Source organism: Branchiostoma belcheri, unplaced genomic scaffold (genome assembly GCF_001625305.1).
Source record: "Branchiostoma belcheri isolate BF01 breed outbred unplaced genomic scaffold, Haploidv18h27 scaffold25, whole genome shotgun sequence".
Taxonomy (NCBI): domain Eukaryota; kingdom Metazoa; phylum Chordata; class Leptocardii; order Amphioxiformes; family Branchiostomatidae; genus Branchiostoma; species Branchiostoma belcheri.
In genome coordinates this window covers 199796-223147 of record NW_017803854.1, presented here as the reverse complement: position 1 = coordinate 223147, position 23352 = coordinate 199796, and the positions used below count along the sequence as shown (strand labels likewise).

Sequence of the window (23352 nt, the reverse complement as noted above, 5' to 3'; positions counted from 1 at the left end):
CGTTCGGTGTAATATACATTTTGTACCCAACCGCCAAAGGTGGTCTATACCGACTACAAATATGGCTGCAAATAATATTTATGGGTTCACCACACCACGAAGTGGTGTGGTGAAACCATATTGCTTTTTCTGATGTTTCTTCTTCTCGTCCTCCTCCTTCTCCTCCTGCCATTTTTTAAATGGATTCAGCTTCTTCATTTTAGGGCCCAAGGTCCTGAAATTTGGTATGGAGGTACAGTGGGCAAATACCCCTAGACGTTTTTTAAATTATTGTGATACAGGCTTTTAGAATGGTTTTATTTGAGTTTTTTGGCTGTGTTATAGCAAATGTATTACTGTGTTAGTGTGCCTTGTTTACCACGTTTGGGCATGAGTCATCACAATGGAATGCAGGGCATCAACCAATAGGCATGCAGCTTTCCTCTATTCTTCTTGCTGATTGGCTGTTGGGATTTAACTTGATTAACAGACTGCACAGAGCATTTACACCTGCACAGAGCATTTCTTGCTGATTGGCTGTTGGGATTTAACTTGATTAACACCTGCACAGAGCATTTCCATACTGACAGTATGTCTGTATTCAAGTGTTTTGGTAGGGATTTCAAGCTTTCCTGCTCCAGCATTGGAATGCGGGGCATGGACGTTTTTTTTATTTTGAAAATCAACAGTTTGCATTATGCAATTAAAAATCCTAACCAATAAAGTAGGGAATAGCTATCCAACTGTTGTTTTAGTTGTATTTTACTTCATATTATAGTTATATCAATGTAAATCATTGTTTTCCCTTGTGTTTCTCATTCTTTCCCTGCCATGTCGTAAAATGTGGTGAACCCATCGCTGTATTTGCTCCAAAGCAAATATTGGCCTTTCTAGTTTATTTTTGTATTAAGTAATGTTCCCATATGCCTAACCTTTATCAATGCAACACCCTCTCTGTATCTGCATCTGTATCAATATAGCTGGTATAACTAGATATGCCTAGGGGCAGTTATACCTAGCCTGGGTACCATCCTACTTGTATACCGGGGCTCCCACACTCGCTTCCCTAAGAAAGTGTCGGAGCCCCGGCATACGAGTAGGATGGTACCAAGGCTAGGTATAACTGCCCCTAGGCATATCACACAAGCTCTTACCCAACTTCCCACCTGCAGGTAAAATTTCTGCAACATGCAAAACTGCAGGTAACAGAAAAAGTACTTCGAACTTGGCATTGTACATGTACACATGTGAAGATAATCCCCGGCCTCTACCTGTACGTACCTGATAACAGAGGGAACCCAGCCTGTCCACAGACGCTGCATCATTGAGGCCTGTCTCAACTCATGTTCTGTAACAATTCCTGAAACACAACACAACACTGCGTTACATACTTGACTATTGGAAAAAATTGTAGCTCTAAATAAAGGGATGTTGAAACTTGAGAGACGTCAGTCTCAAGTTTTAAAGACTTGATTGAAATATATAAAAATACCAGCTGGGAACAAAGAGGTATAGACTATTATAGTATAGTCACCTTCCACTAGTCAAAACTGAACAAAAAGACTAACAGGCCTCATAAAATTTGGTCATCTTGGATAGGTGGGCACACTAAATATTTAATGCTTGAGCCTTTACAGAACTGCATAATCATCAACGTCTTTTATCATTATACTTTGCCATGTCTTTTATTATAAATATAACTTGCTTTCCTATATATTCAAATCTGTGAATGAAAACAAAAGTGTTTGTTCCACTCACCCTGAATGCCATACTGAGGGAGTTTGACCAATAGGATGCTTCCCCCAATGGTTGCCATGGCAAAGAGAGCTTCCCCCTCATTGGTCAGCCAGGTGGCGCCCAGGTGCGGGTAGTTGGATGGTGATTGGTTCAGGAGGTGGAAGTTGTTCTCGTTGCGCAGCTCGGCCAATGAGAGATCAGCAAACACAGAGGGGATTCCAAAGTCTCCCCCATAATCCTTGGGGAAAAACAGATAAATGTACATATACAGTACTTTGGAGTAAGTGGCAGCAATGTATTCTTGCATAGAAAAGCTGCTGTCATAGATTCAGACCTTGGAATTGATGTTGATGCATTTTTTTTATTTGTGGACAGCAAATTTTGCCTCATTTCGCATTTAAAGGTGTGTTTTCTTGGGTGGGTATGACATAAATAAAACACAACATAGTTCCAGCCCTCCCGCGAGTTGGATCTCCCTCCAGCCTTTGGGTCATCCAACATGCGGTCGGGCTGTTACCTCGGGTGATACGGAATACACTGTTGTAATATACCATTTGTATTACATATGTACATGTTATATGATAGAAAGAAACTGTGTACCATCCTGGCAATCCTGCTGGGGTGAGGCAGGACTATCCTGTGCACGCTGCCGACCGTGGCCAACAGGACGACCACGTGAGCGTGGGTCTCGTGGATGCCGACACACGGCACCACCGCGGAGTCCGGGAACCGGATCCGCACCGCGTTCCCCTCCAGGTTAGCGTCACCCGACAGCTCAACCAGCTCAAGGGTGTCCCCATAGCTCCTCCTGTAAGGGGGAACAAAATAATATACATGTAGGCTGGTCGTGAATTCCAGTCCTTGACACTTCTAATACTGAACACGTGGCTTCTCACTCTAGCTTTTGCAAAGAGCAGTTTTAGCTTGTATTTGTGACCTCTTGTTGGTATACTATCCAACATCGAAAAGAAGACATCTGCTTGGATTCTCTTTTGACCAGTTACTTTAAACACTTGAATCATGTCCCCCCCCCCTCTTTCTTCGATACTGTAGGCATGGGATCCTTAGCTTTTTCAGCCTCTCCTTAATGCATGTACTATTTCACACTGATGATAAAAGATAATCAAACGAGTAAGAACTGACCAGTAGATGAGTCTGTTACAGGCCGGCCCTGCTCCGACCCTTCCTCCGTCCTTATAGCTGAACCCGCCGCCTCGCTCCGGTAACTTTATATCCTGGCTACCAACTCCACCTGTAAACAAAAATAACAACTTATTTTTCCTGATGATTGTCACGGTGATATACATGCATAGTGCTGTGTACCGAAACTCACATTTAGGTTCAGGTCTGGACTCAAGTCCAGAGGTTTAGGTTCAGTTCCAGACTCAAGTCCGGACCTAAACCCATGGCATATACAAAATTGCATGTTTTGCATGCATGTCATGTTGCCCAAACAACCTTGCATTGTTGTTTGGGCAAAACTTTGGCCACATAAGATGGAGGCCGGTACTTGAAGATGTTTTAATTTTGCAGCACAGATTCTATCATTTTATGGAAGGTTTTAGGTATTTTCCGTCAGTTCCTCACAACAAAACATGTGAAGGTGGGGAGGGGGGCAAAACTGGCCCATGTGAGTCGAGATTCACACGTTAATTTCGCACGTCTAACGGTACACACAGCTTGTTGTCTTAAGTTTCAAGCATCCCCGCACGTTCCTTATTCGCTCCCACATACCTAGGTTGACGGTGAGTTCCTTCCATCGCTGCTGAGAGCCCAAGTTCAGCGGAACCTCGCAGAAACTCAGTGCACGTCCCGCCATATTTCACACAAAACGCACGACGGGAAGGCAACTCTCCACGTGCAGGGATGACACCTAGCGATTTTTCATGCCACTGCAGTACAACGAGCTCAGTATGACACCTGTTGATGGTTCGCCTTTGCTAGTCTCTACCAGGCTTCGGGAGGTCGCTGGAAAGAGTAGAAATCGGTCAAATAGAGAGATAGCATGCCAGGGGAGTTGGTCTGCCGCGGCAAACTGTTCACCAGACCAACTCCCCCGGCATGCTATCTTTCTATTTGGCCGATTTCTACTCTTTCCAGCCGCCTCCCGAAGCCTGGTAGAGGCTAAGTCTTTGCCATGCGTCAACTAAACTGGAATAAAACTTCAAATTTGTACCGCATTTTGGCATGTTTTTAAACTTTTTTTTTTATCAGGATTTCTTTTTTGCACTGGAAGACCTATGATGATTTAGGACCACCAATTGCATTTTATATTCAGCCCTATTCTCCAAGCAGAATTCTTTCAGGGCCTATATCAGTATATGCCCTTTTACGCAAGGCGTAATCAGGCCTTTTAGGTCTGTGCTATTCAGGTCGAATTTAGTCTCCTTCGCAGTCTTGTTGGGCGCCGGCGTTATTTTTTCTCTGAGCGACGCGAGTAATATGCGGCCGCGAGGGACGATTTGCTGCCGAGGGAGTTTTTGCCACGGAGAGAAGGTTTCGCGCTCCAACAAAATAAAATATTGTTAAAATAAAATACTCGCGTCGCTCAGAGAAAAAATAACGCCGACGCCCAACAAGACTGCGAAGGAGGCTAGGTCGAATTAACCTCCGCTCTGAATTCAGAGGCTACAGTGTGTTAAGGTTGACTGAAATATTAGAACTACAGTCTTCCTGAATGTTGCCTTTCCTCAGTGTCCCTTCCTTTCTACTCTACTTGCACCATTTCTGTTTCACTCACTCATTCACTCACTCACTCACTCACCCACCCACTCACTCACTCACCCACCCACTCACTCACTCACTCACTCACTCACTCACTCACTCACTCACTCACTCACTCACTCACTCACACACTCACTTACTGACACACTCACTCACTCACTCACACTCACTCACTCACTCACACACTCACTCACTCACCTCACTCACTCACTCACTCACTTACTGACACACTCACACACTCTCGCTCACTCACTTCCCTACCCTGATATATAACCTATAGTAAACATTTGTCAACCAAAAATAACAAAGACAAGGTTCGTTTAAACTTGGGAAGTACTTTTTTTTCTTTATTGTGAGATGACGAAGGCTGATCATAATACTGTACATTCATATATTCTGTATATGGCTTACACAGCCGTAGGATACTTAGTGAAATTTCTATGTACTGTAACACATGTACATTTCTATGGAGTGTAATTATATTACATAACTGTGTATTGTAAGATATGTAATGTTACATTTCTACATGTATGTAACGGTAACATATATACATTTCTATGTACAGTGTAACATATATACATTTCTGTGTACTGTAACATATTGTACATTTCTATGTACTGTAAAATATGTACATTTCTACATGACTGTATGTGTGGTATTACATATACATTTCTACGTACTGTAACATATTACATTTCTTCATGTATGTATGGTAACATATGCTGTGTACTGTAACATAGTACATTTCTGTGTACAGTAACATTTACATTTCTATGTACTGTAACTTATGTACATTACAGTGAGACTTGGTGCTATCTCATACATGTTGTTTTCAATCATTGATCATAATTTGGATTCCACATTGACTGTATTGTCCTTGTATATACAAAAGTTGCATACTAGTGCAAAGAAAGCATTACATTGTTCTTAGTCTGTGCAAACAAAGTATATTCACACACACAAAAATTGTGGATGTAGTAATTGTATATACTCAGGTACATGTGCCATTCAGATCTAAACATTCAAACTAGATGTACTTATAAATCAATGGTTCAACATCTTGGTAAACAGCATTTAACTGTTGCCATAAACTTTTAAAACTTAGAGTCTTTGCATCACCTTAACTTAATGGTTTTTAAGTTGATCTATTATATAAGAGAATTACATGTGCCATCATCTAAGTAAGAGTAATCAGTGAGTGAGTGTGGTAATTGCTTTGATTTGACCATTTGAACATGTGTAAAGAAATTTTAACCATAGTCCCCCCAAAAAGGAAACCAAAAAGGAAAAATTTGGGATGCGGAAGAGATCCAGGGGGTTGTTTGGGGTGTTAAGAGTTGACAAACATTATTCAAAGAAAAACCAAAGAAAACAAGAGAAGAAAAAGTAAAAAGAAAAGTAACCAGTCCAGGAACACCATGCTGTCAGATGTTAGTGACGTAGGAGACCCCTGCCCAAAAGCAGCCGGACTGCGGCCCTGTGCAATGCAGTCCGACTGCTGGGGCTCCTGAACATCGGTCTGGACTGGAAGGGAAGGAGGAAAGAGAAAAAAAAGAAAGTTTGAGACAAAACTGATGAGAAAAAAACAATTTTGAACTGCTGAGACAAATAAGAGGTTAGGACAAACATGATTAAAGAAAACAATTGGTCAAAAATGATAAGAAATAAAATTGAAAAGAAAAGATGTCAGTCCAGGAACACCATGCTGTCAGATGTTAGTGACGTAGGAGACCCCTGCCCAAAAACAGCCGGACTGCGGCCCTGTGCAATGCAGTCCGACTGCTGGGGCCTCCTGTGGCATGGGTCTGGACTGGCAAAGGGAAGGGAAGGTTCTAAGAACAAACATAAGTAAAAGAAAAACAAATTAACATAAAAAATCTATAGTTTTAAACAAACACCAAACTGACCCCCAAAAAGAAAAATTGATACAAATAAAGACTGACAATAATTTTCATTGTATTAAAATTTGTAGTTTAGTTTTGTAAAAAACAAATTGGCTCCCAAAAAATGGGTCCTAGAAGGCGAAAGGGAGGGAAGGGACATCAAATTTATACTTCATGATTTTAAACATTAAGAGCAAATGTCTGTAAGGATCAAACAATGGTGGCAGGGGTCAAAAAATCGATTTGGCTCAAATTTTGCACAGTGATAGTACTTGGCCCACAACCCCTCAAAATGGCTTTCTTTCTGCTCCACATCGACCGTTGCCATGGTAACAGCCCAAACATGTTTTAGGGCCATTTTCCATGATTTACGCATGCCAGAAACATGAAAATTGCCAAAGTTTAGGACGCCATTACAAACAAATGCTTGAATATATCGGAAAGACAAAAACTGTGCTGAAATGGCCAACTTATCTGCTTTCCTAAGATAGCTTTAAAATTTTCAAAAGGTCAGTTTTAAGGGTCTGGGCATCACTAAGACAATACAGTGTTTTGGGCTTTTGAAATATCCATATTTCTGCCCATTTTTGAAGCGCTGTAACTCCAAAGATGGTGATTTTTTTTCGTTCAAAATGTAATAACAGATACATAATCGTATGAGCTATAACATGCATGTTTGTAAAGTTTGGCCAATTGTTTGGTTCTCACGTGGTTGTCCTCGGAAGTAGGTCATATTTTACATTTCAAGAAAAATACAAATTTTTGTCATCTTTAAGATATAATAAATACAATACGAAAACAGCAATCTAATACCACTTTAGATAATAAGTAATCCTAATAATTGTCTATCAAATGAATGCTTGTGGAGGTTGGAGTCTTGTTTCGTTGTTGTGTAATTGTCCCATAAAGTAGGCCGTATTTTGGACTTGTGTTAAAATTATCATTTTGGGCTATCTTTGGAGCTTTACAACTGACAAAGTAGGATGTTTTTTGGATCCAATCTTTGTAGGGTAGTACATACATGTATTGTGTATCAAATGATATCTTGTTGAGGTTGGAGTCTTGTTTCGTTGTTGTGTACTTGTCCCTGAAAGTAGGCCATAGTTTGGACATGTGCAGAAATTTTCATTTTTGGCTATATTTGAAGCTCTATAACTGACAAAGTAGGATGTTATTTGGATCCAATCTTTGTAGGGTAGTACATACATGTATTGTGTATCAAATGGATTCTCGTTGAGTTTGGAGTCTTGTTTCGTTGTTGTGTACTTGTCCCTGAAAGTAGGCCATATATTGGACATTACAGAAATTGCAAAATATACGGCTGTTTTTGAAGCAGTAAATATGACAAAGTAGTATTTTATTTGAATTCAATCTTTTAAGGCAAGCACATAATTATATGCATTTTGTATCAAATGAATACTTCTGGAGGTTCGGGTCTTTTGTCGTTATTGTGCACTTGTCCCCATATTGTCCCCATATTTAAACATATAAAGACATTAGCACACATGTACTTGAAGCACTATAAACGCCAAGGTAGGACGTTATTCAAATTCAATTCTCTAGCAGTAACTTTAAGTAACTTTATCTATTGTCTATGAAATAAATATATCGAAACGTGAGCAATATTTCCTACTTTCGGGGACAGTTACAAGAAAACAATAGAATATGTCCTAATTATGACTTTTGGGGACAAGTACAGAGCAACTAAGCAAGAACCCACCTTCTATAGGCCTTCATTTCATAGACAATAGATAAAGTTACTTCTGCTAGAGAGTTGAATTTGAATAACGTCCTACCTTGGCGTTTATAGGGCTTCAAGTTCGGAAGTGCACGTGTGTGCTAATGTCTTAAGTTTTATATGTTTAAATATGGGGACAAGTGCACAATAACGACAAAAGACCCGAACCTCCACAAGTATTCATTTGATACAAAATGCATATAATTATGTGCTTCCCTTAAAAGATTGAATTGAAATAAAATACTACTTTGTCATATGTACTGCTTCAAAAACAGCCGTATACAATTTCTGTAATGTCCAATATATGGCCTACTTTCAGGGACAATTACACATACACGAAACAAGACTCCAACCTCAACAAGAATCCATTTGATACACAATACATGTATGTACTACCCTACAAAGATTGGATCCAAATAACATCCTACTTTGTCAGTTGTAAAGCTCCAAAGATAGCCCAAAATGATAATTTTAACACAAGTCCAAAATATGGCCTACTTTTAGGGACAATTACACAACAACGAAACAAGACTCCAACCTCCACAAGCATTCATTTGATAGACAATTATTAGGATTACTTATTATCTAAAGTAGTATTAGATTGCTGTTTTCGTATTGTATTTATTATATCTTAAAGATGACAAAAATTTGTATTTTTCTTGAAATGTAAAATATGACCTACTTCCGAGGACAACCACGTGAGAACCAAACAATTGGCCAAACTTTACAAACATGCATTTTATAGCTCATATGATTATGTATCTGTTATTACATTTTGAACGAAAAAAAATCACCATCTTTGGAGTTACAGCGCTTCAAAAATGGGCAGAAATAGGGATATTTCAAAAGCCCAAAACACTGTATTGTCTTAGTGATGCCCAGACCCTTAAAACTGACCTTTTGAAAATTTTAAAGCTATCTTAGGAAAGCAGATAAGTTGGACATTTCAGCACAGTTTTTGTCTTTCCGATATATTCAAGCATTTGTTTGTAATCGCGTCCTAAACTTTGGCAATTTTCATGTTTCTGGCATGCGTAAATCATGGAAAATGGCCCTAAAACATGTTTGGGCTGTTACCATGGCAACGGTCGATGTGGAGCAGAAAGAAAGCTATTTTGAGGGGTTGTGGGCCAAGTACTATCACTGTGTAAAATTTGAGCCAAATCGATTTTTTGACCCCTGCCACCATTGTTTGATCCTTACAGACATTTGCTCTTAATACCTGAAACTTCCCAAAAAAATATACGAATAAAGACTTTTAGTCTTGTAGAGTCTTGTGTTGGGAATTCAGTTCAAAAAAATAAATTTCGAGACATATATACCCCATCCAGAAACACCATGCCGTTGTTACAAGGGAGACCCGGTACCGGCAAAGCAGACCGGACTACTGCCGGTAAAGCAGTCCGGTCTGCTGGGGTCTCCTGGCATATGGGTCCTGTTTGGGATTTTAAGAATATTAACATTTCTGAAATATTAAAGAATTACAGAATTTGTATTGGACAAATTTGCACACTCACCCACCCTTCATTGTCAATGATAATTAACTGACTGAGATGTGACTTACATTGTGCAGTAAGACTTTACAATGACAGTGATTAAATGGCTGATATTTGAAAGCCCATGTCTGCTATTTCTTGTTGTAGATTGAATGGTGTTAAAAATGTACATATTTGTATATAGTGTGTTTCTGTGTACTTTTTTTAACCAATTGTAAACATTGAAATGTTCACAAAATCTGAAGTGAGCTCACTATAGCTGTAACAAATTACATCAATCACATTGGTCTACATGCATATACATGTTATCTAACGGTCTGACATGTAAAGACTACACTGTCAAGTTTTACCTCACATAATGATGCCAATATTACAGTGATTTCTTTTTTTTTGTCTTCCCTTGAATTCCCCAGGCATTAAACTAACAATCAGTAGCCGCTCACGTAATCGGCTGCCAACCCAGTCCAGTAGACAACCTTTGGTGTGGGCTGCTCCATGGGCTCGGTGGGCTCCTTCTTCTCCGGCTTCTCCCTCTGCTCTTTCAGAAGCTGGTACTACAAAAACAGTGAACAACAGAAATCAGTCTCAGTTCTGATCTGGTCTCACCAAGGATTCAGGCAAATAACATATTGTGCATGCACAGCTGCTGCGTAATCTGTTACCTTTATATAATATGTATGAGATCTAGTCATGGGAATTAGGATGAAACGTTACTCACCAGGTGAAGGCCTTCTACACACAGAGCGCCGCTCGTGGTATAGATGGCCAGGTTCACCGCTGCCTTCTTCCAAACTAGAAGGAAAGTACACAAACTAATTGTAAACTCGCCTGAAACCACAATATGTTTCAGTGGAAGTACAGCACACATAAGTGTCTTTAAAGTTTCTTCCTGTATCATGAAGGGCTAAGGTTTGGGTTCAAATCAATGTTCAGGTCACCAGGTGTAAGAAGTCTAAAAACCATGTAATTCAAACTTAAGCCCCTGAAAAATTAGAGCCTCAACTGAGATAGAGATTGTTTTGACATGGGAATAGAGCTCTGGAAAAAGTTCTTAACACATACAGAATCTTAGCACTTATCCAATATGACTATCGGTTCTATACTGGCCAGACAAAACAAACAAACAAACAAACAAGCCACAGCATAACAGGAGAAGAAGAGACCATCTTACCAGGGTTCACCGTGAAGGTACTGAAGTTAGCAAATGCCTGGGCAGGTGGGACGGTGCCCAAGAAGCCGCGAACGGCCATCCTGCCCAGGCTGAACATTAGGTTCTCTCCTGGGAAGAAAGAAACAGACTTCTTAAACATTCATTCAAAACATGAATAAACAGTAGTTCAGTAACTAGTGCTGTGTGCCGGGTCAATGGACCTGTTCCGGACTTGTAAAAATGTTTAGGTTCAAGTAAAATAAAATCTAAACTTTAGGGTTTTTTTTCAATGATGATTCACTAACCGATTCCGGAATACAATTTTGTATATGCCATGGGTTTAGGTCCGGACTTACGAGTCCGGAATTGAACCTAAACCTCTGGACTTGAATCCGGACCTGAACCTAAATGTGGGTTTAGGTACTCAGCACTAGTTGTAACAGTGTGGATGAAACAGCCATCTTACTATGACTACATCTGATTATTCAATAAGCCTATTCCCTGCCATTATCAGTGAGTTAAGCCGCTAAGATTATGGGAGAAAATTCTGCTGTTGATGATAAAGTAATTTACGAAGCTGCCCCCCCTCCCCACCACCGCTGCAAAGCTAGCGAGTCAATCGGGTTGTCTGCCTGTGTAGATGTGTTGACTGTGCAGTTAGTTTACTTACTGACATCCCTAGCGTAACATACTTTGTTTGCTCTGCTAAGCAAACAAGGAAGTGGTTCTTTATGATTTTTTTCGAGCTACAGAAAATTTCTAAATCAACTGTTCCGTAAAAAAAATCCTGGCCCTCCCCCAAAACCACCCTTGGATTTAGTTGGAAAAAAAATCTACAGATCGCGGAATTTCCACCTAAACGTACGGTAAAACTCCTGTAGTTACTGCTAGAAATGCCTGCATGTGAATGTTTTAGGAACATCGTAATATCTGTAAAACTTACAGAACAGTTGTTGATTCAGTCACAGACACAAGAAGATTTCTCGGAGCTCTGTGGCACGATCCAACTTCCTTGGCGGTCGGAGTGCAAATGGTACAGATCTCTCCTGATTCGTTGCTAAGTGCGCTGCGCGGAGTCCACTTACTTTCGGGCGGGGGTGAACATGGCAATACGGGAAATATTTTTACCACATACCGATTGTTTTGACGTTTTATAATCACAGATAGTGTTATATACTTTTAAAAAGTATATAATTAGTTTAGTTTTGTACTATGAAGACGTTCTTTTTGAAATTTTCTAGTTGTACTGAGATCTAAGTTACCTACTGAAACGAGTGGAACGTTCTAAAATTTGCATATCCGGAGATTCCCTAGCAACGGTGCGGCGGAACCGCGAAATGTAAACAAAAGCCGAAGTGGGGGAGGGGGGCAAAAATTTATGATTAATTTTAAGAATTTCACGTCACTTTTACCATAGAAAATAGTCAAGAAAACGGAATGAAATAAAAGATAGACTGAAAAGTTGAAAGCTTTGTTATATGAAATAAAGAGAAACAACATCTTTATTCACGTCAAGTCGGGATAATACAGGAGAAATCAGTGTACAATGTATTTTACTCCTGTGCTGCATTTTTCTCCTTTCACTTGCGCTTAATTTTATTTGGAGGTGTCGGTGTTGTCTTTTCGATTACACCTTGTTTTATTATCCCATCTGTTGTCCGAGATCTCTACTACGTAACCTCATGTCTTGACATCTAGCCTGTTACTAACAAACGTGTTACCTCGGTTTGTTGCTCTTTATTTACGATCATACCTTGACGAAAACGCAAGTGGTGTTACTTAGCAATGAAACTAAAACTAAGATATCTGTTGAACCTGTACATCATTATGTATAATGTACAGGATTGTTTATATATGATAAATCACCCGCGTTGTTTTGAGTTGCTAAATGCCGTAATGTTACTCAAACGCCGCGTTTAATTGGTCTTCCGATCTCTACTGACTCTTTTGTCTTTACAATGCTACTGAGTTGCTCGTAACTTGTCAGGTTTTAGGGAATTTGACTTCTGACTTTCATTCTTGTATTTCCTTGGTCTTGAGGTGTAGGAGCTGATTTTCACCTGAGTGATGTAACGCTACTAGATATTAAACCAGCCCAAAATGCGATCGGCTGTCGAGCTATTTTGTCTTAAATAAAAGACCGGCATTTAGTTGCTTCCTTGATTTAAGTCTGGGTTCTGTGGAAGAGACCTCTAGTGAGCAAGGAGTGAAATGCAGCAATATTTGGGCTGCTGGTACAACGTATAAGTATCTACACACAGCTATGCTACACAGTGTGTACAGTGGTGTCTACACAAGCAAATATGGACGGGTTCGCGTTTCAGTGTAAGTGGAGGGAACTTGGTCGCAGCCAAATTCCCCTGCAAGGTGGAAAGAAAGACAAGGTGAACGATATGGGATTGATTGATTGATATGTTTGGTATATATTATACATCATAGCAATATGTACAAACAGATCACATAAACTGACCGTGGAAGTCCACTCATGGGGAAAGAAGTGAGTGGGTGAGCGAGTGTGTGTGTGTGTGTGTGTGTGTGTGTGTGTGTGTGTGTGTGTGTGTTGTGAGTGAGTGATTAAGAAGTGAGACTGGTGAGTGAGTGAGTGAGTGAGTGAGTGAGTGAGTGAGTGAGTGAGTGAGTGAGTGAGTGAGTGAGTGAGTGAGTGAGTGAGTGAGTGAGTGACTAAGTAAGCCCATTTGTAATCGTAATAATGTTATATTTTGTAACCAGACCCAACAATTCAGCCGAATGCATCTCTGCTGACAGTGGGTCCTGGGATTTACTTGTTCATCAACAATAATAAACCAGTCTATACATATTATCAGGGTGGGACAGCAGGCCTTAGTGCTGTGCTGCCCCCTGGTGTATGATTTAGGTACTGCAGTATATAATCTGATGTTCATTCCACACCAGGGACAGGGACACCAGTCTTGTTGGTGTGTCATTCAGCACCAGGGACACCAGTCTTGTTGGTGTGTCATTCAGCACCAGGGACACCAGTCTTGTTGGTGTGTCATTCAGCACCAGGGACACCAGTCCTGTTGGTGTGTCATTCAGCACCAGGGACACCAGTCCTGTTGGTGTGTCATTCAGCACCAGGGACACCAGTCTTGTTGGTGTGTCATTCAGCACCAGGGACACCAGACTTTTGGTGTGTCATTCAGCATTGGCCAGGGAGGTGCCCATTAGCCTTCAGTGGCCGTGCAAACTCCTCTGGCTAATGGATACTGTCTTGCCATCATATGATTTGCTTGGAGATTACCACAGTGTGCTATTTGATGTTAAGGAAAGGATCATTAATCATCTGTCTTGCCACGGAAAGGGATCTGCTTGGAGATTACACAGTAGCCCTCTGGGTGCAAGTCTAAATTCAGAGGGGAGGTTAATTCAACCTGGATATAGCCACATTGGATATGAAACACAAATTCAGGGCATTCAATGTTTTACATCAAGGTCATCAGAGCACTGAAGGGTTACCCTCCAAGCAGACGTTTGGGTTTTGGGTTAGTTTTTTTTTATCAGGTTTCCATCTTTGCACTGGATGACCAATGATGACTTAGCACCACCAATTGCATTTTATTCAGCCCTACTCTCCAAGCAGATATTTCAGGACGGCAGCCATATGGCCTTCTACCCAAGGCGTAATCAGGCCTTTTAGGTCTGTGCTATTCAGGTCGAATTAATAATGCTAGACGTAGATATAGTCTCACATACCACTGTATTTTCTTTCTTATGTTGTTTGTAACTGCAATTAGCCCTCGGGCATGTATTTGCAATAAACTTTCAGTAATAATAACCTCTGCTCTGAATTCAGAGGCTACAGTGTGCTATCTAATGTTAAGTGTACTATCTAATGTTAAGTGTGCTAGATTGATTGAAATATTAGAACTAGAGTCTTCCTGAATGTTGCCTTTCCTCAGTGTCACTTCCTTTCTACTCTGCTTGCACCATTTCTGTTTCACTCACACTCTCACTCACCCTCCCTCCCTCATTCACTCACCACTCACTCACTCACACTCACTCACTCACACTCACTCACTCACTCACTCACCCACCCTCCCTCATTCACTCACCACTCACTCACTCACTCATTCACTCACCACTCACTCACTCACTCACCACTCACTCACTCACTCACCCACTCACTCACTCACTCACTCACTCACTCACGCACTTCCCTACCCTGATATATAACCTATAGTAAACATTTGTCAACCAAAAATAACAAAGACAAGGTTCGTTTAAACTTGGGAAGACTTTTTTTTCTTTATTGTGAGATGACGAAGACTGATCATAATACTGTACATTCATATATTCTGTATATGGCTTACACAGCCGTAGGATACTTAGTGAAATTTCTATGTACTATAACACATGTACATTTCTATGGAGTGTAATTATATTACATAACTGTGTATTGTAATTATGCAATGTTACATTTTTACACGTATGTATGGTAACATATATACATTTCTAGGTACTGTAACATATTACATTTCTGTGTACTGTAACATATTACATTTCTGTGCACTGTATATTACATTTCTGTGTACTGTAACATATTACATTTCTGTGTACTGTATATTACATTTCTGTGTACTGTAACATATTACATTTCTGTGTACTGTAACATATTACATTTCTGTGTACTGTAACATATTACATTTCTGTGTACTGTAACATATGTACATTTCTACATTATATACATTTCTACGTACTGTAACATATTACATTTCTTCATGTATGTACGGTAACATATGCTGTGTACTGTAACATATTACATTTCTGTGTACGGTAACATATTACATTTCTACATGTATGTACTAGAAACATATGTACATTTATTTACATTGAGACTTGGTGCTTATCTCATACATCATGATGTTGTTTTCAATCAATGATCGTAATTTGGATTCCACATTGACTGTACTGTTACTTGTATAATATAAAAGCTGCATACTTGTGCAAAGGATAAGCATTGTTCTTTATGCATATCAAGGATAATTCACACAAAAACATTTATGAACATTGTAATTGTATAGGGGCACATTTGCCGTTAAGATCTAAACATTCAAACTAGATGTACTAAAAAATTAATGGTTGAATGATAAAGTTACAGCATTTATCTTTTGCAGTGAACTTTTACATTAGTCTTTGTATCACCTTTAACTCAATGGTTTTTAAGGTGATCTAAGAGAATTACAAAGGGTAGTAGTACAAGTGCCATCATCTAAGTGAGAGTAATGAATGAGTGAGTGTGGTAATTGCCTTGATTTGACCAATTTGAACATGTTTAAAGAAATTTTAACCAGGGTCCCTCCAAAAAAACTAAACCAAAAAATGGAAAATTTGGGGTGGGTGCGTTTGGAGTTTTAAGAGTTGACAAACATTATTCAAAGAAAAAACAAAGAAAACAAGAGAAGAAAAATAGAAAAGATGTCAGTCCATGAACACCATGCTGTCAGATGTTAGTGACATTAGGAGACCCCAGCCCAAAAGCAGCCGGACTGCGGCCCTGTGCAATGCAGTCCGACTGCTGAGGCTCCTGACATGGGTCTGGACTGGAGAAGGGAAGGAGGAAATAGAAGAAAAAGAGCTTGAGACAAAACTGAGACAAAAACCAATTTGAAACTGCTGAGACAAATAAGAGGTTAGGACAAACATGATTAAAAATTATTGGTCAGAAATGAGAAGAAATAAAATTGAAAAGAAAAGATGCCAGTCCAAGAACACCATGCTGTCAGATGTTAGTGACGTAGGAGACCCCAGCCCAAAAGCAGCCGGACTGCGGCCCTGTGCAATGCAGTCCGACTGCTGGGGCTCCTGTGGCATGGGTCCTGGACTGGCGAAGGCGAAGGGAAGGTAAGAACAAACATAAGTAAAAGAAAAATAAATTAGCATATAAAATCTAAAGTTTTAAACAAAATCCAAACTGACCCCCAAAAAGAAAAATTGATACAAATAAAGACTGACAATAATTTTCATTGTATTAAAATTTGTAGTTTAGTTTTGTAAAAAACAAATTGGCTCCCAAAAAATGGGTCCTAGAGGGCGAAAGGGAGGGAAGGGAAATCAACTTTATACTTCATGATTTTAAACATTAATACCTGAAACTTCCCCCAAAAAATATACAAATAAAGACTTTTAGTCATGTAGAGTCTTGTGTTGGGAATTCACTTTAAACTTGTTTTATGAATTTAGAGTTTTAGAAGTACCCCGTCCAGAAACACCATGCCGTTAGATGTTAAGGGAGACCCGGTACCGGCAAAGCAGACCGGACTACTGCCGGTAAAGCAGTCCGGTCTGCTGGGGTCTCCTGGCATATGGGTCCTGTTTGGGATTTTAAGAATAACATTTCTGAAATTTTAAAGAATTACAAATTTTGTATTGGACAAATTTGCACACTCACCCACCCTTCATTGTCGATGATAATTAACTGACTGAGATGTGGCTTACATTGTGCAGTAAGACTCTACAATGACAGTGATAATGGCTGATATTTGAAAACCCATATCTGCTATTTCTTGTTGTAGATTGAATGGTGTTTGTACATATTTGTATATAGTGTGTTTCTGTGTACTTTTTTTAACCAATTGTAAACATTGAAATGTTCACAAAATCTGAAGTGAGCTCACTATAGCTGTAACAAATTACATCAATCACATTGGTCTACATGCATATACATGTTATCTAACAGTCTGACAAGTAAAGACTACACTGTCAAGTTTTACCTCACATAATGATGCCAATATTACAGTGATTTCTTTTTTTTTGTCTTCCCTTGAATTCCCCAGGCATTAAACTAACAATCAGTAGCCGCTCACGTAATCGGCTGCAAACCCAGTCCAGTAGACAACCTTTGGTGTGGGCTGCTCTGTGGGCTCGGTGGGCTCCTTCTTCTCCGGCTTCTCCCTCTGCTCTTTCAGAAGCTGGTACTACAAAAACAGTGAACAACAGAAATCAGTCTCAGTTCTGATCTGTTGCAAATACTTGCCCGAGGGCTAATTGCAGTTACAAACAACATAAGAAAGAAAATACAGCGGTATATCTACGTCTAGCATTATACTATATTCTACAACATACATGGTACTAGTTTTGCTGGGTTTGACTTCTTCATATTGTGCATGCACAGTTGCTGCATAATCTGTTACCTTAAGTTAATATAATATGTATGAGATCTAGTCATGGGAATTACTGGTAGAATGAAACGTTACTCACCAGGTGAAGGCCTTCAACGCAGAGAGCGCCGCTCGTGGTATAGATGGCCAGGTTCACCGCTGCCTTCTTCCAAACTGGAAGGAAAGTACACAAACTAATTGTAAACTCGCCTGAAACCACAATATGTTTCAGTGGAAGTACAGCACACATGAGAGCCTTTTGAAAGTTATGAAGGACTAATTAATAAGGTTTGGGTTCAATGTTCAGGTCACCAGGTGTAAGAAGTCTAAAAACCATGTAATTCAAACTTAAGCCCCTGAAAAATTAGAGCCTCAACTGAGATAGAGATTGTTTTGACATGGGAGTAGAGCTCTAGAAAAAGTTCTTAACACATACAGAATCTTAGCACTTATCTATTGATTCTATACTGGCCAGAAAAAAACAAACAAACAAACTACAGCATAACAGGAGATCTAGAAGAAGAGACCATCTTACCAGGATTCACCGTGAAGGTACTGAAGTTAGCAAATGCCTGAGCAGGTGGGACGGTGCCCAAGAAGCCGCGAACGGCCATCCTGCCCAGGCTGAACATTAGGTTCTCTCCTGGGGAAGAAAGAAACAGATTTCTTAAACATTCATATATATATGAATAAACAGTAGTTGTAATTAGTGCTGTGTACCGGTTCACTGGACCAGTTCAGGACTTGTAAAAATGTTTAGGTTCAAGTAAAATCAAATTTAAACTTTAGGGTTTTTTTTCAATGATGATTCAATAACCGATTCCGTAATGCAGTTTTGTACATGCCATGGGTTTAGGTCCGGACTCGAACCTAAACCTCTGGACTTGAATCCAGACCTGAACCTAAATGTGGCTGTACTCAGCCTGTACGTCAGCACTAGTTGTAACAGTGTGGATGAAACAGCCATCTTACTATGACTACATCTGATTATTCAATAAACCTATTCCCTGACATTATCATTAGTTAAGCCGCTAAGATTATGGGGGAAGTTCTGCTGTTGATAAAGCGTAATTTACGAAGCCCCCCTCCCCACCACCGCTGCAAAGCTAGCGAGTCAATCGGGTTGTCTGCCTGTGTAGATGTGTTGACTGTGCGGTTAGTTTACTTACTGACCTCCCTAGCGTTTCTGTACTTCGTTTGCTGTGCCAACAATCACGAAAGGAATTCTTTATGAATCATTATGACCTACAGAAAATTCCTAAGTCAACTGCTCGGTAAAAAAAAAATTTCTGGCCCTCCCCCAAAACCACCCTTGGATTTCGTCGGAAAAAAATACTACAGATCGCGGAATTTTCACCTAAAACGTACGGTAAAACTCCGGTAGTTGTTGCTAGAAATGCCTGTGAATGTTTTAGGAATATCGTAATATCTGTAAAACTTACAGAACAGTTGTTGATTCAGTCACAGACACAAGAAGATTTCTCGGAGCTCTGTGGCACGGTCCAACTTCCTTGGCGGTCGGAGTGCAAATGGTGCAGATCTCTGCTGATTCGTTGCTAAGTGCGCTGCGCGGAGTCCACTTCTTTTCAGGCGGGGGTGAACGTGGCAATTCGGGAACAATTTTCACCACGTACGGATTGTTTTGACGTTTTAAAATCACAGTTAGTGTTATATGTCTTTTGTAAAATTATATAAAAACTATTAGTTTTGCACTATGAATAGTTCCTGTCTAAATGTTCTAGTTGTCAAGAAATCTAAGTTACCTACGGAAACAAATGGAACGTTCTAAAATTTACATATCCGGAGATTCCCTAGCAACGGTGCGGCGGAACCGCGAAATGTAAACACAAGCCGACGTGGGGAGGGGGGCGAAAATTTATTATATATCTAAAAATTCTATGCCACTTTCACCACAAATAATAGTCAAGAAAACGGAAAGAAATCAAAGATACACCAAAAAGATGAAAGCTCTACGGAGTGAAATAAAGTAAAACAGTATCTTTATTCGCGTCAAGCTGTGGTAATTCGTGTATTCCACTATTTAACTCCCTGTTGCGCTTTACATTTCTTTGGCCGTGCCGGTGCCATTTTATCTTATCTTAATTCTACCTTTTGTTCCGAGACTTGAACTCGATAATCTTTACACATCTATGGTATGTGGAAGAAAAGTTGTTGTTGTTGTCCTTGTTTAACGCCTGGACAATGATCCCAACTCTTACTAACAACTCTAACCCTAACTCTAATACCAACCCTAACGTTAACCCTAACCCTAGCCCTAAACACCTGACCTCTCACGTTTCCAATATACTAGTACCTGAGACAAGGGGTGGGAGGGGTTTTGATGTGGGAGACTAAACCTAACCTAACCTAACCCTAAGTCTTACCCTAGTCCTGAACAATCATCCCAACTCTAACCCCAGCCTTACTCTAATACCAACCCTAACGCTAACCCTAGCCCATCTGACCTCTCACGTATGTGGCAGTGTGATGTTGGTGGCATTTTATTATAAATTCACGTAAAACATAAACTTGAAATTAACTAGATAGTACGTAGTGATGACTAAAAATCTTACATCTGTACCATTCATAACAACAAACTAGTAGCGTTAGATGTAACTTAGACATTTATCTGTCTTTTGTGGGGACGCCAAAATTGAGTTCTTGCAAAAGTCTGGTCCTCTTTTCAGCTTTCCAGTTTCTCCAAACGGTGACCACACTTACTGTCATCGAGCCTGCAAAAACAAGAGCTCCGCCCGCAAGCTTCAGTGCACCGGGAGTCTTAGATAGGACGAAGTAGTCGAGAACAATGGTGATGGGCACGGTCATCACACTGATAGCCATGGCCACGCCTGCATTTTCTAAGTACATGCCGCAGTACCAAAACACTACCGAAAGCACGTACGAGACATTCATGCCTACGAGGTAAGCCGCAGCTTGCCACGACATCTTCCACACGGGTGTTTCTAAAACGTGCGACAGCGCGGGTAGGTAAAGAGTTCCCGTCGACGAGATACCGAGTAAAAGGACCAGAACGTGAACATCTTGCCGGCCAAGGAGATACTTGTCGAACACGGTTAAGGGCGACCCTACGACGGCCGCCAAAAGTGGGAGAGCGAACGTCAAAACGTTCACGCTGATCCGTTTTCCAGTCCCGAACATGAGATTGTATCCGACGGCAACGACGCCGACGACGTTCAGGAATATCCCGAAGAAGTCCAAGAGTCCGAGAACTTCTCCGAGAAGAAAAAAGCTGATGATGACCGTAAGAATCGTCTCAGTTCCCCGGCGTATGGTGTAGGCTATCCCAGGGACCGTGTAGGTGAGGGAAATGAATACAAGTCCTTGCTCCAGATTATGCCCAGCAGTGATGAGAATTAATACCGCGATCTGTTTGCAGCTTAGTGCCGACAGTTTCGGTCGGAAGACCGGCCAAGCGATGATCACCAGAATCAGGAGGGACAGTCTGTTGAGAAACAGCATCTGAAGTCCCGGTATTCCCTCGTTGCTCGCGAGGGTGACAAACTCATTGGACAGGCTGTCAAAGGTGGCGGACAGTAGCAGGAACAACACACCTACCCACGATCTGGTGCCTTTTGTGTCGTTACTTTCCATGTTCTTTCATTCGCCGGTCTCTGCTGCGATCAACACTGGAAAAGAAGGAAAGAATGAAATATAGCTAGCATGGGAGAACTAGCAATAGTAGCATTATCCTAACTAGAACTTTTCACTAAGCATAATCGTTATGTTGTCGTTATTCCGGCGGAACAAACAAAGCGCTTTGAGAAATAATACTAGCCTTAAATGCCTCGGGCTACTTTGTACAGCAAATTTAGTAGTCTGTTAACAAAATGCCAGAGTTGTACATACGGTTTGCGATTACTCGTCTGTAGAGGTATCTTGGTCGAGAAAAGTTGTCACATGGTTGATATGCCACGTCGATGACGGCAATGTTTAATGTCACAGGTGTCCACCACACTCCTACCACACGTCCCTGTTAAAGCCACATCATCAGTTAGTATTTTGCGCCCTTCCTCTTTCTGCTGAAGACCTAAGCTGCCAGATATCCACATGCATTGAAGGCCTGACGTCTCGATTAAGTAAAGTAGTAGTAGTAGTAGTAGTAAGCCTTTATTTAATCTCGAATGCTTGTTCGGTACATACCGCTTTTCAACAAGGTCGAGGGTGAGGGCGGGGTCACGGAATTACAGATCAAACCAAAATATAATACAAAATCAAAACAAAATGCAAATCAAAATATAATACAAAAATAAATAGCAAATCATCAGTCCGTTATCAGTCCAAGTTCCTTGTCATACTTCTAAATGTTCCCAATGACTGGGCTGCTCGTACATGTGGTGGCAAGGAATTCCACACAGTCGCCCCCGAGTACCTCAGTGACCGCCTGTACACTGTAAAAGGACCTAGCCTTTAAAAGGAAATTAAAAAAAAAAGATGACGTACCGATGTAGAAAAAAGGGACGAAATCCTTAGTTTGAGTCTCGTATCTGAACAAATGGAGCGGAGTTTCAATGGTCCCTGCTCGGTACAGACCTGTGTTCACACACGTTTTACCAGTCGTACCACTTCCGTCATAGAAATTAAAAATTTGCATATATAAGGTCTGTATCAGATCAGGCGGGTAATTATCACCAAGTAGGGCGTGATGAGAAGAACTCGGAGAAACGTAACATTTCCAAAGCACTGGATGCACAGCACCAGTCATCTTGGTGACAGACGTCTGGTCCAGGTTATGTTATCGACTTTGTTTCAAGAACTAGCTGTGGAGTGCCACAGTCTGTATTTCATCATTACAAGTGTCAGATCAGTACTGCGGCTCGAGCTCCTGAGATAAACATATAATTACTACTCTCATTTCGGCTACACCAGCATAGATCATACCCCGGGGCTGTCATATTACACGAACCAGAACAACTGGTGCTCTTCTAACGGCAGCTAGCATCCTGTGCGGGTGGGTGGGAGTTTTGCAACGGGTACAAACCTTCCAAATTTGGCGGCTGGTTGTAAGATGGCCGGCAAAAGAACGCGATAAAATTTTACAAAACGCAATATCAAACTCCCACCCGCCCGGAGGTCTACACAGGAGGCTATTCTATTAAAATTGGTCTCGACAAATTTTGCATCGAAGAGTCGTCTCATGTCATTTTTATACTTTGGTCTAATCGTAGCCTGTTACCAAATAAAATGTGTTATGTTGGTTTGTGGTTCCTTATTCAAGTGCAGGGTATTGTTACTCTACTGCGAAAGATGAAATTATACATGAGCCTCAACCTGGCAGAGGCTATAAGATGGAAATGAGATGGGAATGTTTTTTTTTTAAGTTTATTATTTGCTTGTCTCCTTAGTAAGTAGCAAGTGTATTAAGTGTAGGTATGCATGTAGTCTCTTGAAAAGTACATGTAGTTACGTGAATAATACAGTGTAAGAAGTGGCCATAGAATTCCTATTTGCAACCAAATTCATGATCTTATTTTGTATTTCCGCATATGCCGAATCCCCTTTTGTTTGC

The 23352-nt window shown here is 40.5% G+C and overlaps 2 protein-coding genes across 6 annotated transcripts in view; both read right to left on the bottom strand.

Moving 5' to 3' along the window:
* The window catches only part of LOC109471434 (nuclear pore complex protein Nup160-like), a 29824-nt gene extending 26250 nt beyond the window's left edge, over positions 1-3574 (bottom strand). For all 5 annotated transcript variants that reach the window (XM_019770736.1, XM_019770739.1, XM_019770740.1 and 2 more), the window contains exons 1-5: positions 3451-3574; positions 2860-2968; positions 2317-2524; positions 1738-1954; positions 1261-1339 (exon numbers count right to left, since the gene is read on the bottom strand). In XM_019770736.1, the coding sequence (XP_019626295.1) occupies positions 1261-1339; positions 1738-1954; positions 2317-2524; positions 2860-2968; positions 3451-3535 (698 nt within the window). In that variant the 5' untranslated portion in view covers positions 3536-3574. The remainder of the gene's footprint in view (positions 1-1260; positions 1340-1737; positions 1955-2316; positions 2525-2859; positions 2969-3450) is intronic.
* A 16876-nt stretch (positions 3575-20450) lies between these two features.
* On the bottom strand, positions 20451-21437 carry LOC109471347. Its single transcript, XM_019770637.1, has one exon. It carries the CDS (start codon positions 21435-21437, stop codon positions 20451-20453), a length of 987 nt encoding a protein of 328 aa, XP_019626196.1.
* Between the last annotated feature and the right edge of the window lie 1915 nt (positions 21438-23352).

Excerpts from the sequence above, each read along its gene's own strand:
- LOC109471347 (XM_019770637.1), bottom strand. The coding sequence starts at position 21,437 with ATGGAAAGTAACGACACAAAAGGCACCAGATCGTGGGTAGGTGTGTTG.